General features: G+C 31.5%; 1 protein-coding gene across 4 annotated transcripts in view; it reads right to left on the bottom strand.

Moving 5' to 3' along the window:
* The window catches only part of RTTN (rotatin), a 266,106-nt gene that overhangs the window by 134,242 nt on the left and 113,461 nt on the right, over positions 1 to 18,403 (bottom strand). For all 4 annotated transcript variants that reach the window (XM_007487781.3, XM_056823598.1, XM_056823599.1 and 1 more), the window contains 4 exons: positions 17,583 to 17,771; positions 16,745 to 16,984; positions 6,967 to 7,111; positions 661 to 815 (listed from right to left, as the gene is read on the bottom strand). In XM_007487781.3, coding sequence (XP_007487843.1) covers positions 661 to 815; positions 6,967 to 7,111; positions 16,745 to 16,984; positions 17,583 to 17,771 — 729 coding nt within the window. The remainder of the gene's footprint in view (positions 1 to 660; positions 816 to 6,966; positions 7,112 to 16,744; positions 16,985 to 17,582; positions 17,772 to 18,403) is intronic.

The raw sequence follows: 18,403 nt of genomic DNA, 5'->3' as shown, positions 1-18,403 counted from the left end.
TCACCTTGTCATTATCTTTCTATATTACTTCTATTCTTCTCAGGAAGCTATGCTCTCATAGTCCCTCTTATACTCTATACATTACCATTTCTTTCTTCCTCTAAAAAGTAAAATCCCCTAATCAGTGTTGAGTTAAATCTGGGAAAGAAAGCAAGGGCTCTAGTCTCTATTATTTTACAATTCTAACATTATACTCTTGTTAGAATAAACAAAACAGAAGTTCATGGCAGGAAATATGTATGTTCTTCTCTTTTGTTACATAACAATTCATGAGAATTATTTAACTGTAAGAGATAAGGATTTCTTGAGTGAAGACAAAGAACATTTAGATTAATAAATACCTTTTAGTGACATTGTTAATTGCTCAAGGCAACTGTGAAATATTTAGAATCATAGATTTTAAGGTACAAAGAGAGATTTCAACATGTCGGGGAAATCTAACACAACCCCCTACAATAAGGAACTTGGTCCCATTTAGCTATAAGACTATAAGTATTTTCATATATATGGCATATTATTGGCATATTATTATTTTTTAAAAATGGAATAAAACATTATGCCAGAAACTCCCCTCCACAACTTGAAAAGACTACCTAAGAGAAAAATCTTATTACTAAAGCTCTAAGAATATAAAAGTGCATCTTTAAATATGGTACCTACCTATCTGTCACATCCATGAATATGAGGAGTAACATATTGAAGAAAGTCATCAGTTCCTTTTGTAGTTGCTGTCTGACAGTGGTCTGGGTATTAGCTGCTTCTTCGTGCTCTTGGGTTTCTGACTGCCCAAGAAGCTCTAAGAATGGATTTGGATTCTAAAAGTAAAAATATTTGAAAAGCACAATTAAAACAATAATTAAACTGAATTATTGTATACTCAATAATAGCTACTTTTAATGTTTGTAATAGCTAAATTGCACACCTATAAAAAAAACTTTTATTGCAAAAATAGCTAGTTTTGTGTCAGAAGTGTTAAAAATGCTGCTTTTAAAAATTTCTTTTTCTAAAATAAAATTTTTGCCTAAACAATTTAATAGAAATACTAATATTTGAATATTTTGAAGTACTATTAGTTATATTCCTGTCATAAAAACAAGTGATTAAACATGCTATGAAGTTTCAATACATTATGTCACGATCTGAATAAATGAATAAAAAGATGTATCACATTTGTTACTCGCCTTAACAGAGTAACAGAAACATGCACATTTGTTGTTCAATTGTTTTTCAATTGTATCTGACTCTTCATGAAGCCAGTTGGGGTTTTCTTGTCAAAAATCCTGAAATGCTTTGTCACTGCCTTCTCTATCTCATTTTACAGATGAGGAAACTGAGGTAAACAAGGTTAAGTGACCTGCCATGGGTTATACAGCTAATAAGTAAGTGAGTCCAGATTTGAACTCAGGAAGAGGAATGTTCCTGACTCCTGGCCTAGCGCTCTATTCACTGTGCCCCCTAGTTGTCTATATAAATTGCTAAAAGGCAAAATGTATGTTATAAATGTGGCATAGTAGAAAAAACACTTAGTTTACTCCTAGCTCTACCACTAATTGGCATAACGCTGGGGTTATGATTTACCCTCTTTGGACTTCAGTTTCCTCATGTTAAAAAAAAAAATGGCTTGAACTAGATGAACTCTATGGTCTTTTGGATCTCTAAATGTTGTGTAAACATGGAATCCTATTTGTAATGAGAAATATTCTGGGGGTTTTCCTTATGAAAAAAGAGAGCCTGGAAGAAGAAAAAAACTCCAGTTAACTTTTTAATATTTCTGCTTAATATAAGATTACAATGGTATAGGGAACCGTCTCTAACAAGGAAATTTTCCATGCCATTGAAAACCTGCACCTGTTCTGCAACTTACAGTCTTAGTGAGTTGCCTGAGAAGCTAGTGACTTGTCCAGTCACACAGGCAGTAGAATCAAAGAAAGGATTTGAAACTAGGTCTTCCTAACCCAAAGCTGGCTTTCTATCTACTTAATATTAATAATAGTTTTATTTATATTTTAAGGGACAGATGATTGAAAGGCCAAGTTCTCAAAAGAGAAGGGAAAGAATAGGATAAAGGACACAAGTAGGGGGCTAGTCTTGATAAAAAAGAAGAGCTACTTTTTGTGTGTGTGTGTGTGAAGAAAGGATGAAAGTATAGATTTGAACTCAGAACCTCCCATCTCCAAACCTGGGCCACCTAGTTGCCTAAGATGAAAGTATAGAGAATAGAAACATGATAGATGATACCAAAGGAGAGGTCAGAGCTCAAGATAGGCTATTATCCTCTTGAATATGAGACTACTCAGAAGGAGAAATACATTATGTAGGTGGTTTGAAAAAATAAGAGGGTTTAGAACAGAATGGAAAGTGCAACAGAGAATCAATAGAGAAGGGTAAAAATAGTGAATATGTTCATGAAAGACCAACTGAGAACATAAATCTGTAGAGGACCTAGTCAGCATTGTTGTGTGACTCTCCCCAGTAGTGCATAGCAGCATACAAGTTGTAGAAGACTGATGGTTTGGGGTAACACAAGGTTAGATTTTAGAAAAGTTTATTTCTGTTTCAACATGAAATTGGGGTCAGCAAACTGAGGACAGAGAACCATTGAACTGACATGGTCACCAATATGATCTTAGGCTATCATAAAAGAAACATATGAGGACTGGTTGAAGTAAGTGACATTTGTCCTAGAGTAAAGAAGACATAGGATGGATATGATAGTTGTCTTCAAGAATTTTAAGAGCTGTCAAGTGGAAGAAGGATTAGACTTGCTCCAATTGGCCCCAGAGGGCAGAAAAAAAAATCAATGGGTATAAAGTCTTGCATCCTAAACACCTCACATTGTGACAAATAGATAAGCAGATGTTTAATAAGGTTTGCTGACTGAATAAAGATAGAAACAGAAATTTCAGCATGTTAGGAAAATCTTCACAATAATCAGCTATTCAAAAGTGGAACTGATTGCCATATTAGGCTCCTCCTCACTGCAGGTCTTAAAACAAATAGCTATTTGGCCACTTTTTGAGGACTATTATAAAGGAAATTTTTCTTCAGTTATGGGTTAAATTTAGATAGCATTCAATAGTCCTTTCAATTCTAAGAATATCTTGATGCATATCCCAATTATTTGAATACAAAATCAAATATGATAGGGGCAAAGTAATCCAACAAGGGATAATATAACTGGTAATTACAAAAGACTGTGTAAAGAAAGCAGCACTGAAGAAGCTTTCAAAAGATGAGAAAAGAGTATATACCAAGTTTATTAATGAATAGAGACAGGAGAGCATGGGACAAGGCTAAGCAAAACTTTTTCTTGGAATATGAAGTATGTGAATAATTATTAAGTGAAATAAGGCTACAGAGATAGATTTGGAGGGGGCTTTAAATGCTATGTTCAAAAGTTTCTACTTTTATCTTTTATTCAATAGTGAGATACTAAAGGATTTTGGGAGGAAAATGATGTTAGACCAGAAACATTGCAAAAAATATTTTGGAAATATTGTGAAAATGTTGAACTGAGAAGAACAAAAAGATGAAATTAAGCTGAAAAATCTATTAAAGGTCAATTACAACCATACAGTTTAAGGGTTATGAAGATCTAAGTGACAAAAGGTCTCTCATGTCTGAAGAAAAGATAGATGCAAGAGATAACAGTAGACACAAATATTGCTCTTGTTGGATAAAGTGCTTATATTAAAAACTATTGAAAAGTTTTTTTTTTAATCTATAAGCACCTACACACCAAAGGCATGCCAAAACCTATGAAGAAAAATTACTCATTTATTTATTTGAAATGCTAGCTATGAACACTAAAGAATATAATATGTAGTTCTTAGAGAATTCTCTTTCAGAGTATGTGGAATGCTTAAATTTGGATATCAAAAATGTACAATTTAAAAATATTCTTTTGTGTTCACAGCTAGCATTGCAACATCAGTGATATTTCTAGATATAAAGCATAAGCAATGGACATTTTCAAATAAAACCTCAGTGGCATTTATATGCATTTGGATGCCACTGAGATTGTACTTTAAAATATCCTTTGCATGTTTGTATACAGACTTTTTAAAAATGAGATTTTTGTTTTGTTTTTAAAATAGCTATAGTTTGCATATTAAACGTGAGATTAAATAAACCTTAAGCATACTACTTCTAAGAACCGGAATGATTCTCTTTTCTCAAGCACAATGCAAAGGAAGAAACAGATTAATCTAACTGGTGCCTAGTGATCTCAAGTATCTACTTATTCCTGAAGTCGTTCTTTTTGGACATTAGTATTCAATCCTAATTTAAACCACCCACTTGGGTCATGATTTTTTCACTGCTGACCTCTAAAACAGTGATTTCCATAATGATGGTTCATTTTTTTTTCTTTATGCACACAATACTATTCCTCATCATATTCAATTTCACATTCATCAGTGAGCAAAAGAATTAGGATGTACAATGTCCTCAGTGAACTCTGAGTGAAAATGAAGCCTAAAAAAGGAGACAGGTATATATTTTGTAATTCTATGTATTCTCAGAAGATAAAAAAGCAACATTTTTACAATTTTGCCATTTAAATATAACTACTAGAAGATTCAAAATGTTTAGCTATTACTAAATAAGATGATGATCTTAATACAAATTGTAATTTAAACCAAATGGGCAAATTCTGGATTACATCCAGTAAATATGTTGTTTACATATACTAATATCCCTTTGCGTAAATATGTGTAGGAATTTGAAATAGAATTTATTTTATCATTTCTTTCCTCTGCCTTACTTATTTCTCTTTGAGTTTTATGAATGAGTCAGTAGTAATTTTCTAATGTTTCCATTAAGTACAGTTGAAGTTATCTTTTGCTCCTCTAACATTTGTATTATTTTTCATCTTGAACAACAGAAACAACCGTTCTGACATGCTACATCTGTGACTTGTTTAAATCTCTTCTTACCCATTTTGACCTTTCCAAATGATTAATGAAATTTCTATAAATTTTCTCTTGCCTGTGTATATTTTCAGCTTTCTATTTATCTGTCATCTTATTCTGTTTATTAATTGTAAAACCACTAGGCATTATCTAATACTACTATACTGGTTCTCAAATTCATTATTATCCTTTTTTTAAAAAACTCTAATCCTCTGTTCTGGAATCAATACTATGTATTGGTTCCAGAAGAGTGGTAAGGGCTAGGCAATGGGGGTTAAGTGAATTGCCCAGGGTCACACAGCTAGGAAGTGTCTAGGCCAGATTTAAACCTAGGATCTCTCATCTCTGGGCCTGGCTCTCAATCCACTGAAACACCTAGCTGTTGCCCAACAAATTCATTATCATTCTTAATATTTTAGTATCACTGTCTAAATAATAATAGCATGATTAGATGCATCAGGCTGGAATTGTTTTATACTGTACTTTGTTCCACTGTGCATATATGGTCAACTTTGCTCAAAAGTTTTTCATATTTCTCTCCTATTTCACATATATCTATGTGTATGTCTAAAAATATATGTGTATGTATATATACACACAAAAAAATATTGTACTTAAGAACAAGAACAAATATAGACATATATAGTACATATAAAATTAAAAATTTTATGTAGATAAAATGTAAACTTTATAAACTATTCAAATTATTTCATTAAATATTTAAATGAAAAGCTACCCCTTTAATGAATAAAAGTAGACTACAGAGAACAAAACAAAAAAAAAGGACATTTTTAACTTATTTTTTTTAATTGTTTCTCCACATAAGATATTTTGAAAGAACAGTGGGTCCTTAAAACTGCTATTTATTAGGTTGGGGGGGGTTGTGGTTTATTTTGCTTGTTTGTTTTTGCAGGGTCCTTAGGATATGGATCATTGGGATATAGTCATAAATTTAGATCTAGAAAGAATCTCAAAATCTTTAAAGTGTTAGTGTTTGTATGGTAAATCCTTTTCTCTCTGTATTAATTCCATCTTCTATAACAAGAACTGAAATCTAAACTCCTATCCTGGCCTTCCTCTGCACTATTTTACTTGCCCTCCTATTCCTCTACTCTTAGGGAGGTATGTAACTGTCCAATTCTATTCACGCCTCAAGTATACAATACACTAAACAGTTTTATTGTAAGTAATAGTTTCTGACATTTATGTAGCACTTTGAGATTTGCAAAGTACTTAATATATATATATTGAACTCGGGTGACTCACAACAGGACTGCCAGGTAACTACAGATTTCATTATTCCTTTTTTAAAGAGTTCTAATTTAGTCTCAGACACTAGCTATATTACCCTGAGCCAGTCAACTTACTTTTATCCATCCTACTTTCCTCATTTATAAAATGAGGATGAGTACCTATTACTAAATATTATTACTACAGAACCTAACCTCCCAAGTTTGCTGAGGATAAAATGATGTTTGTAAAGTATTTTATTAAACATGAAAGCATTATACATGCTAGCTATCATAATTAGGAATTGAAAGTGTGAGAAGTGGGATTCAAATTTATGTTACTACTCACTTTTCTTAATTTTTTATCAGCATACTTACTGGCTAGTACATAGAAAACTCTTAAAAATTTATTTATTCTAGAGAATTTTCCAGGTTAGGTGGCAGAGAGAAAACAGAATTCAGAGACTAGGGTTCTTATTCTGTCACTGACATGTACTGACTGTGTGAAGAAAGCATATAAAGTTTCCTATCTGAACCTTAGTAGATAAAATGAGAAAAATAATCATTGTACTATCTAAATCACAGGGCTATGGTAAAAAAAAAAAAGATTTGTACAACCTTAAAGTACCAGATAAGTGGACGTTATGGTATTAAATAGCATTTAGCGTAATTAACACCCAATCAACAGAAAAGCATTACTACAGGTCTGACTGTCAACATTCATTAAACAAAACTCTATGAAATATTCATTTCCAAGAATACTTTAGTAATTTTTAGGTATTACTTCAGACTTAAAAAGAATTCATTCATATACATATTCTTACATGTTTAAGAAGTATTTCCAGAATCCAATCTAAAAACTCTATAACTGGACCATTCCTGTGTTCCTTCAATAATTTATTCATAAAACACATGATATCAGCCAGTAGCTTCTCATCTTCAAGGCAAGCAGGAAGTACTTGAAGAAACCTGCAATATAAAACATAGCACAGGTTTTATTTACTTTTTTTAAATGGTCTTACAAAAAAAAAAACACAAAATTATGAAAAGAATGGATATTAAATAATAAAATAGAGCTAACACAATGATACAAAATACTAAAATAAATGGATTATAAATTATGTTTTCTGTATAATACTTATATAATAATGACACATTTTAAAACTCAAAATGATTAAAAAAGCATATTCTAAAGGCAAAAGCTATCATAATGTGCAACTGATAAATACTAAACTCCTGAATACAGGAATAAAGCAAAGATTTCCCTTTTCTTTCTTTTTCCCTTGTCACTATTTTGATGGAGATTTCATTGTTAAAAAATGGCAACAAAACAAGAAGAATTTAAGGTACTTATAGTACTAGGGATGTATGCAAAAGGATAAAATCTAGTTCACATATTGACTTCCTACTGTGATATCACCCACCAGTATTTCACTTACTTGTTCATAAATACTGTTGTTCCTTTTTCTAATCATTATCTTTTATCATTCTATCTTTTCCTATGCTTTATAACTCTTACTCATGACCTTTATTCTCACCAACCTCCATTCCCTCCATCATTCACCTGTTCCTAGGCTACCACCCCTGCAGTAGCTCCATTTTCTATCTAGGCCCTTCATAAAACCAACACAACCCCATGCTACCATTAAATCCCCTTCTCCCTAGTTCTATATATTTAATCACAGTTTGCAAAAATAAAATCCTGGATTACTCCCACCACCCACTACATTTCCTCTTATTCCTATGTTGAAGGAAAACTGGGGAAAATCACAAAACCATGCAGAATGGGACCGTTTCAAATATAGGTTATCTAATCTCAACCAGGCCCTCATTGCAACAAAGCAATCCTTTTATTCCTCCCCTAAACAAATTTGCTATGCCACTCTCCATTGAAGCTATTCCAAATATTCTAGTCTCTCAAGTCTCCCAAAGCACTTCCTTCCTCCTTTCTCCTTACCTGAGGATATTATCTCATAATTCAGTGAAAAAAATCAGACCATTCACCAATAGCTCCTCTTTTTTCCTTCTTCCTCATCTTACATCATTCAATCATCTTCCACTACTAGCAACTCCTTCTTTCCATCTCCCATTAATAATTGGTCCTTGTTGCCAAGGCAAACTGATGCCAATGTCCTCCCAATTTATTCTCATGCTCTTTCAACATCAAACTACAGCTCTGTTGCCTAAAAATATGCTGATAGCTTTTTGATCCTTAAAACAAACAAAACTTGTTTGAGCCTATCATCCCTGATAACTATCATACTATATCTTTCTTCCCTTTCAGGGTTAAATTCCTTGAGCAATTTATCTATACTCAATACTAATTCCCCTAATTGCATTCTTTTAAAACTTTTGCAAGCTGACAAGGCTCTGTCTTTAGTCTACTTCTCCTTTCAATCTGCATATACTATATCACTTGATGTTTGCATCATCTCCCAGGGTTCAAATATAATCTCTATACATATGATTCCCAGGTACATATAGTCCTAGTCTCTCTCCTAAGCTATAATAATACATTACCAATGGTATCTTGGGAACCTTGATCTGGATATCCTATAGCATTTCAAAATCAATATGTCAAAACAGAAATTCATTCTCTTTTCCCGAAAACTCTCTCTTCTTCCCAGCTTTTCCAGTATTGTTGAAAGCATCACTATCTTCATGGTCACTCATACCACAAACTCTATATCACTCTAAAATTCACTATCATATTCCCCTTTAGAATGTATGCTTTTTGAGGATAGAGATGTTTTTTGCTTTTTTTTTGTATACCCAGTACTTTATATATACCTGACAAAAGTAAGCCATTAGGGGACAACTAGGTGGTTCAGTGGAGAGAGCCAGGCCTAGAGACAAGAGGTCCTGGGATCAAATCTGACCTCAGACACTTCCTAGTTGTATGACCCTGAGCAAGTCACCTAATCCCCCTCCCCCATTTCCTAGCCCTTACTGCTCTTCTGCCTTAGAACCAATATTGGTTCTAAGATATGAGACAATATTTTTTAAAAAAATAAGCCAGTAATAAATGCTTGCTGACTAACTAAAAATAGGAAAAAATTATAAAACTATTCCTATTTGTGGATGATATTATGGTTTACTTAGAAAATAAGAGAGAATGAGAGAAAGACATCAATTAAAACAACAGTGAGTAAAACAGCATTACACAAAATAAGCTCACAAAAATTTATGAAGCAATAACAAAATAAAGAAGTAAATGATAGACTGGAATGTCCCATTCAAAAAAACTAAAGTCAATCAAATATATAGGTAAGTGTGTGTATATATATATATGTGTGTGTGTGTATGTATATATGTATATATGTGTTGTGTATATGCGTATATGTGTATATGTATACATACATGCATATATATTTGAACATATATGTGTGTATATATTTTGCATATATAAGTATATATGCAATTACATAATGTTCCACAAAGACAAACAATTTAGTTACCACAACAGCCAATCTGATTTCAGAAGTCTGAAGACCTACAAATCAAAAGAGAGGTAATGGAGGGAGAAAAGGAGCAAAACTTTATTAGATAGGAACAATGTGATGATTTATTTTTGCTGGGGAGAAAAGAGGAAGGATTGAATTAATGCATAGTGAAATAAGTGTTTGTTTTTTCTTTTGAAAGTAGCATTATAAAATAATTTTAATTCATTTAAGCAGGGATGTTCTAGTGTCTGACATCTCATTCTTAAAATTATATATATTCACAACATAGTCTTAAGTTTAATCTGCATGATTAACATTTTCTTCATCACTTTCTTAAGACTAATTAATCAACAAAACAATAAACTGAGCCTTAATTTGTAGCATTTGTTGATTTCCAAAATGTTAATGCTCACACCAAAAATTTAACAGTTGACTCTGGAGCTAGGATGAGCCACTCTCACACACAAGAAAACCAAAAGTAAAAAAGGCAACACAGGGCAATTTTATTACTATATTGCTAAATTACATATATGTATATATATGCATATATAAACATACATACACACATATATCTCAATCTACACAAAATAAATCAAATTAATAAACAAGCAGATAGTAAGTACAATAGGGCCCCCTTATCAATGGTTTCCTTTTCTTTCTGAGTTTTCTGATTTCTTACTGAGTTTTCCAGTGAACATGAAGAACTAGTGGTCTCCCCAGACACTGTTATGTATTCACTTTTACTTTTTTAGGGTTTTTTTGTTGTTTATTTGTTTTTTGAAGGGTAGAAGGGAGGATACAAAGCACCCAGACAAGGGGCAGAGGTAGGGAGAGAGAATGCATATATATATATATGCATATATATATATATATATATGCATATATATATATATGGAATCACAGCGAAAGTTCACTTATATCTGCAATTTCAGCCATCTAGGGTAGGGCTGGGAACATATACATCACTGATATAGGGGTCCTATTAAATACATTATGTGCCATGATGCTGTACTAAGCACTGGAAAATGCTTAGGAAAAAAGCAAAATCAGTGCCAGCCCTTATGGAACTTACATTCAAATTAGGGAGATCAGTAGATATAAGAGAAACACTAAGTCTTACACTGAGTTTGAAGTTTTTTATATAATCATCTTACTTATTCATTATATATTTAAATGTTTATGTATGTTGATTATTCAGTTTACAATAAAAAAGAATAAACAAATTAAAAAAGGATTACTTAGTACACATTTCTTGGCAACACCAATATTAGAAAAAAATATTACCAAAATTATTTCACAGATTTAGTGCCTTACCAATACAATCACTAAGTAATGATTCTGTAGAGCTAAATAAAATAATTTATAATATAATATATTGTAAAATAAATAATTTTATATTATAATATAAAAATATGTAATATTATAAAATAAAATATATTATAAAAATAAAATAATTTATAATATAATATAATATAAATAAATTCACCTAGAGAAAAAAAAAGGTCTAGAAATGAAGTGAAAAATGAAAAAATAGGAGGGGAGAAGAAATAGCATATCTAAATATTAAATTATATTATAAAGCAATTATCAAAATTATTTGTTAGCATTTAAAAAAGTAAATCAGTGGAAAGATTTGATAAGGAAAAATCCAAAACAACTCAAGTGTCTGATAAACATGACAAAGTGAATTACTTGAGAAAGATATTAGACAAGAATTACCAGAAAGTATTTCAACAGATATTAAGCTTAGAGAAACATCTTACACAATATATTACATTATACTGAAATGAAGGTGAGCTAAATATCAAAGAGCAGAACATTATTTTTTAAAATAGAAAAGAAACAAATCAGGTATATATCACGGCTAGAAGAAAATTTCATCAAGTATAGAACAGAGACAATGACAAATGATAAAATTGTTAATTTTTCATAAATTGAATATATTTTTCCCAAACAAAAGAAATACAACTAGGGTGAAAAGAGGAGACATCAACTGGAAAAAAATCTTTCCATCAAAAATCTATGACAAAAATTTAAGAGGAACTAACACTAAGAAGGACTAACATATGCTACAAAGATCCATTCTATAATTGATAAGTGAAAAGACATAAACACAGTTGTAAAAAGAAGTACAAAGTTTTAACAACTGTATCAGCTATATGTTCCCAAATAAATAAGAAGACAAATGAAAATCAAAACAAAATCTCAGATTTCAACATTACAGATATAAGTCAATGTTGGAGGAGTTGTTGAAATATAGGCAGGCTAATACAAGAGTGGTCAAATTGTTCATTGGTCTAATTTTTCTGAGAACAATTTGTATTATTTTCAACGCTATTCTTTGACTCAGAGACCTTACTACAAGGCACATAGTGCAAGAGCACCAAAGATAGAAAAATTAAATATACAACAAAATATTTATTTGTAGCAGCATAATTTCATAATAGCAAAGAACAAAGTAGATGCCCTCTAAGATAACTAAATTATGGTACATGAATGTAGGATGATTTAAATGAACCATACAAAACAAGGTAAACAAAACCAAAAAAATAAATAAACCAAACTACAATATGCAAATGGACAATTGAAATGGAAAGAATAACAAAACAATCACAAACTAATGCTGTGGAGTCAAGTTTGATACCAAAGAAGAAATGTGAAAATGTTCTTCTCTCTCCTGTCTACAAGGAAGTGGGGAACTATAGGTGTGAATTACTAATATAATTTCATATTTAATATGTTCATTAGTTTCTTTTTTTATTTCTTCTCCATGTTATTTTTTGAGATAAGATATGGCTGAGAGATAAGAATAAAAGCTATACTGCAAAGTGTGGGTGATGGAAAAGGAAGATAGCAATAAATAGTAAAGTATTTCTGAATATAAAAAATTGAGTGATATGGTTTTTAAAAGATTTACTGGGTTCCCTGAAAATTCCTACATAAAAAAATACACAATTCACAAAATTATAAAAGAAAAATGCTCCAAACTACTAGAACCAAAAGGAAAGTTATAAAGATATAACTCAAACCTAGCCTATACAAAAAAAAATTAAAAATTTCCAATACTTCAGGTAAAAGAAAAATATATTTCAAGACAAGAATTAATCAATAAGCATTTATTAAGCACATGTGTTTAAGATACTGACTGTATTAGATGCTAAGAATAGGAGAAAAAAAGAAACCGTCTTTGCTATCTCAGAAGGCTTTATACACATTTATAGATATATACAAAATAAAAATAACACAGTAAGCAAAAATATTCTTTAGATGACTTTGGACACTCGCAGGGGTCTGCTAGTTACATTTTGAAAGTCACTGCTCTAACATTTCTGTAATTTTAAATTATCACAGAAGAAAACAAAGGACAGTAATTCAACATGTAGTAATGATTTCACTCTTTAAAATCTTGTTAGAATTGGTAAATATACCAAGTTTATATAAGGACCTGAACATATTTTAACCATATACATTTAAGAGGCTAACTAGTAATCCAAGAAGCTATAACTATACCAAATTATCCTTAGAGACTCTTAACACCAGCATTTTAGTCCTACTCTTTTGAAAAACAATTTGAAACTATGCTCCCAAAGTTACTAAACTGAGGATACTCTGACCCATAATCCCACAATTAGGTCTATACTTCGAAAAGACTGAAGAAAGAAGAAAAAGACACATATGTACAAAAGTATTTAAAACAGCTCTTTTTGTAATGGCAAAGAACTGGAAAATAAGGCGGTGCACATCAATTAATGAATGACCTCACAAATTATAGTATATGAATATAATATAATATAATATAATATAAAAATTGAAAGATGAGAACTCAATGCAATGATCAATGATTCCTGAGGAATTAAGATGAAGTGTGCAACCTACTTCTTAGACAGAAAGACAATGAACTCAAAATGAAAAATGAAATATATATTTTTGGACATAGCCTATGTGGGAATTTGTTTTGCTTGACTATATATTTGTTATGAGGTTTTGTTTTTCTTTCTTTTTCTGTCCTATTTTTGTATTAGGGAGTAGAGTGGAGGGAGGAAAGATACTGAAAATGAGAAAATGGGACTGAGAAAAATATAAATGCCTGTTATTTTAATTCAATTCTTTTAAAAAGCCCACTAAAATTTCATTAGTTAGAATCATTGATTTTAAGCAAAAACAGACCTTCCTAAGATTTCATCTATTTTTGGAGATCATGAAACTGATCTCTAGAAAAGTTAAGTGGCTTGTCCAAGACCAAAGGGAATGGAAGAGGAGGATTTGAATTTAGTTCTTTATCCAAACAAACATTTTTAATTTTTGTTTCAACATGAACATTATCTAAAACCATATTTTATCACATATGAAACCATATTTTATCATATGTGCATAAAGAGTTAGATAAACATTGAAAGCTCCTTATTTTTTCTATATATAGACATCAGTGATCAGGTCAACTTATTAAAAGTTATAAACTATGGCATACTCTCTATATTCAAAAAGAGTGTCACATTCTAATCATTCCACAGAATTTAGACAAGTAAAAAAATAAATTATTTTTATGTGACTTTATGAAATGGATCTATTAATGAAATATATGAACTTCTAACTGGTCGTCCTATTTATATCCTGTACGGGATAGTGAAATTTGTTCCCTGTATCCTTTATTGATAATAAATAAGTTCCTGTTATTAGATGTTAGATCCAAATAGAATAGAACAAAATTATCAGAATCTAATCATCTTTTTAAAAAGTTCAATATTATCACAAAATTATAAAACTTCCAAGTTAAAAGGGACCACAGTAGTTAGTCCAACATTTAACTGAAAGAGAATACCTAAAGATTTACCTAACAAGGGAATACTTAGCTTTTGTTTGAAAACCTTTGGTGCAAAGAAATCCACTGATTTAGTCTGTTTCTGTTTTGGATAGTGCTAATCATAATGATGATTTTCCTTTCATCATACTTAAATTTACTTCTTTTGATCCCATGTGGTGCCAACCCAAAAAATCTAATTCCTATTTTACACAACAATCCCTTAAACACTTGAAAGACCTATAACATATATCCCCTAAGTCTTTCCTTTTCAAGAATAAACATCTCCAGTACACTGAAATGATATGTATATGGTTCAAATTCATTAACTTGAGATCCTTCATCATCTTAGGTACACTTCTCTATACATTTTCCTAATTACCAATGTCCTTCTTTAAATAAGATATCCAGAAATAAATTTAATACAGTAGATAAGTTCTAACAAAGGCAGAATACAATGAAAAAATCAACTCTTTATTTTAGGATATGCTAGTTTTCCTACAGAGGCCTATGATCACATTTACTTTTGATGACGTATCACAACATATTGTTGTTTAACATTGAGCACGAAATCCACCAGAACTACCAAATAACTTTCAAATGAATTACTGTCTAATCAAGCCTCTCAAATCTTGTAATAATAATAGCTAACATTTACAAAGCACTATGTTTGCAAAGCACTTTACAACAATCTCATAATATGGCAGCAATCCTGTGGTATGCTTTTATTATCTTCCATTTTACAAATGAAAAAACTTGATTTATCTCACTGAGAATGTATGCATATATGATAAAGTATTTTTAAAACAGTTTTGATGTTGAATTTAATTTTTTTGCATCTGATGTTTTAGGGAACTAAATTCAAATCCCAATTTTCCACTTACCATAATCTTAGGTAAGTCATTTAACTTCTCTAGGCATCAATTTCCTCAGAAAAGAAAAACTAAGTTATTTTCTCAAAATGACAAAGCAATTAAAACTGTTTCAAGTCATCTTGACTCCAAGTACAGTTCTCTATTCCTTTATCTCTATTCTCTATCCAAAAGTTTAAGTGACCACTTCCCCACAAAGTTTCCTACTGCATATCAGCAACTACTTCCATCCTTGTTCAAATTTAGATTTTACCTGTATTGGTTCCTCCACATTTTGAAGAATCAATTTTTCATTAAAGCAAGTCTAGAAAGTATTTTCTCTGCAGAAATGTAAAATGTGGAAATTTCTCATACTATGATATGCCTGTTCCTGGTTGGTGATCTTCTTCTAGCACTCATTTACTTGCTGTCTAGATAGTCTATTAGTGGTATCTAATAAGATCATTTCTGTTTCTAGTTCCACTGGTCTACACCCAAATGCTCTCCACAAAGCTTGCCCCCTCTAGTTGCTGGATTTCCTCATAAGTATATCTTCTTTTTTTTATTTTTAAACCTTACCTTCTGTCTCAGAATTGATATTAAGAATTGGTTCCAAGGCAGAAGAGCTGTAAGGGCTAGGCAGTTGGGATTTAATTTGTTCAGGGTCACAGGGTTATGAAATGCCTGAGGTGGTTAGATGGCTCAATGGATAGAATTCTGGGCCTAAAGTCAGGAAGGTTTATCTTCCTGAGTTCAAAGTTAGCCTCAGACATTGACTAGCTGGTTGATCCTGGGCAAGTCACTTAATCTTTTAAATTCGATTTCACCATCTATAAAATGAGCTGGAGAAGGAAATGCCAAACCATTCTAGTAAAATTTGCCAAGACAACACTAAATATGCTTAGGAAGAGTTGGACATAACTCAAAACAACTGAACAACAAAGTATCTTCTTAAAATGCAGTAATGGGGGAATCTAGGTGGCACAGTGTTTGGAGTACCAGGCCTGGAATCAGGAGGATCTGGGTTCAAATCTGATCTCAGACATTTCCTAGCTGTGTGACCCTGGGAAAGTCACATAAACCCATTTGCCAGTCCTTACTCTTTTGTCTTAGAGTTGTTTCTAAAACAGAAATTAAGGGCTTGAAAAAAATGCAACAGTTTGCCTCCTTTTTATCCATACTACAGCCTCTGAAAAAGGTGTTTCATATCCATATTCAAGCCACAAGTCTTATCATAACAAGTCTCCATGATTTCTATGGGGTCAAATTTCCAGCAAACTTACAGTAGGATCTCTACTTTACCACAGCTTAACATGAACTTTCACGTTTGTTATTAATGCAGTTTTATTGTTGACATGTTGAAAAGCAAATAGATTTTAAATAACAATGACATATTCTTTTTTATGATATCCACACTGAGATTATATAATACCTTCTTCAAAGATGTAGTTTTAAAAATGAAAATGATGTGCTTTGTCTTTATAACTAGAAGTCTTGCCTTTAAACTGACCTGTTTAATTCTTGTTGCCAAGCTGAAGTCTTTAAGACAGACCCACAAGGGCCATCAACACCTTTGAAAGAAAGTCTATCATTAAGAAGGTATAATCTCATTCTAGTGACAGCAACTTTGACTCCCTCATGGTCTTCAGCTTGAGTAATAGAAGAAAGACAATCTTCCAATCCACTATATGTGTGTGTAAGCTTTAGTGTAAGGATGTCCACTGTGGATAACTTCAATGAGTCTAAAATTCTAAAAAAAAGAAAAAAAGAAAATCAAAACTGAAAATTTTACAAACAGACAACATAAAGCATTTTTTTCCTAATACCAAGAAAGAAAACTCATATTTTACTACACATGTAGCATCTGTATTCAGGAGCTTGTTACCCCAAATTTCTTTTGTAAATTTTTTTTTCCATAATGAAAAGAAAACTAGTAGCTATGTACATAGATTAAGGCTATATACTAGCATTTGTGTATCATATACTCTTACTTTTTCTCAAATAGCATAATTAAGTAATATTCCTTTGATTCAACAACACTAAAAACAAAAATCTATTCAGTTTATTAGGCAGATTTGGACATCCAATTTTATGTAATCCATGCATTTAAAAAATTTTATTTAAATTTGTTGGAATTTCAGAAAGGCTAACATAACAACCCATAATGATCAAACTATAAAATGAATAGGAATAAATAATGCTTTGAAATCTAGTGAAAATTAGGACCTTCTATTGAAAACACTCAATCTTGAATGACCAAGTGGTAAAAAAACCTACTTAACAAGAAAGAAAAAGATAATAATAAATCACTAACATATGAATTATTTTTAAACAATTCAACAGCTTACTCTTGAGTGTCATTTTCAGAGTTTATCCTTTTCAGCAGGTTATCAATTCCATGGCACTGTGATAGGTTCCAAGCTATTCTCAGCATATCTGCCACAGGCTCTAAGGTCAAGCAATCAGAAGTCAGTGGCAAAACCATGTAGTGAGGGCTGATAGCATGGTGACCAGAGACATGCACTGGTAGATGATACCTAAGAGAAATTTACATACAAAAGTTAATCCATTTTTCACCACTTTCTTCATCCATTTTTTTAAAGGTACATTATAATTGCCATACCACAAAAAGAGGGTTGGTCTCTTTGATTCAACCCAAAGACATTTCTCAACACCAGGTTAAAATAACATTTACATTTGAATACAGACAATTAAAAAAATAAGTCCCCAAAACCTTAACATTTGACCCCAACTTGGGAATTATTTTATATACATATTAAACCTCATAATGCAAATGTGAAAATAAAAGGTTAATTAATCTTATTTTAGAGATGATTGTTTTTCAGGGACATGTTAAACCAGATAGCCTCAGAGATTCTAGATTTGATGATATATCCCCCAAAATAGGAAAAAAGCTTACATGATTCCTATATTATGAAAAGGCACTACAATTCCATCAGGGAAGAACTCTCAGTGAATAGAAAATAAATCCACATTCTCAAAAGGTGATCTGTCTATGACTTAGTAAAGTCCTAAGGAGCTGCCACAGCAAAAAGGAACTTAAGCAATTTTCACAGTCATGAAGATAGAAAGAAAGCAGAAGATATAGGATTGGAACAAAGTTTTTCCTAATTCAAAGTTTAATACTGTACATAGTACAACAAACTGA

This window comes from Monodelphis domestica, chromosome 3 (genome assembly GCF_027887165.1).
Source record: "Monodelphis domestica isolate mMonDom1 chromosome 3, mMonDom1.pri, whole genome shotgun sequence".
NCBI classification, from domain to species: Eukaryota; Metazoa; Chordata; class Mammalia; order Didelphimorphia; family Didelphidae; genus Monodelphis; species Monodelphis domestica.
Note: the sequence above shows the minus strand (reverse complement) of the source record. Positions and strands in the feature narration are given on the sequence as shown.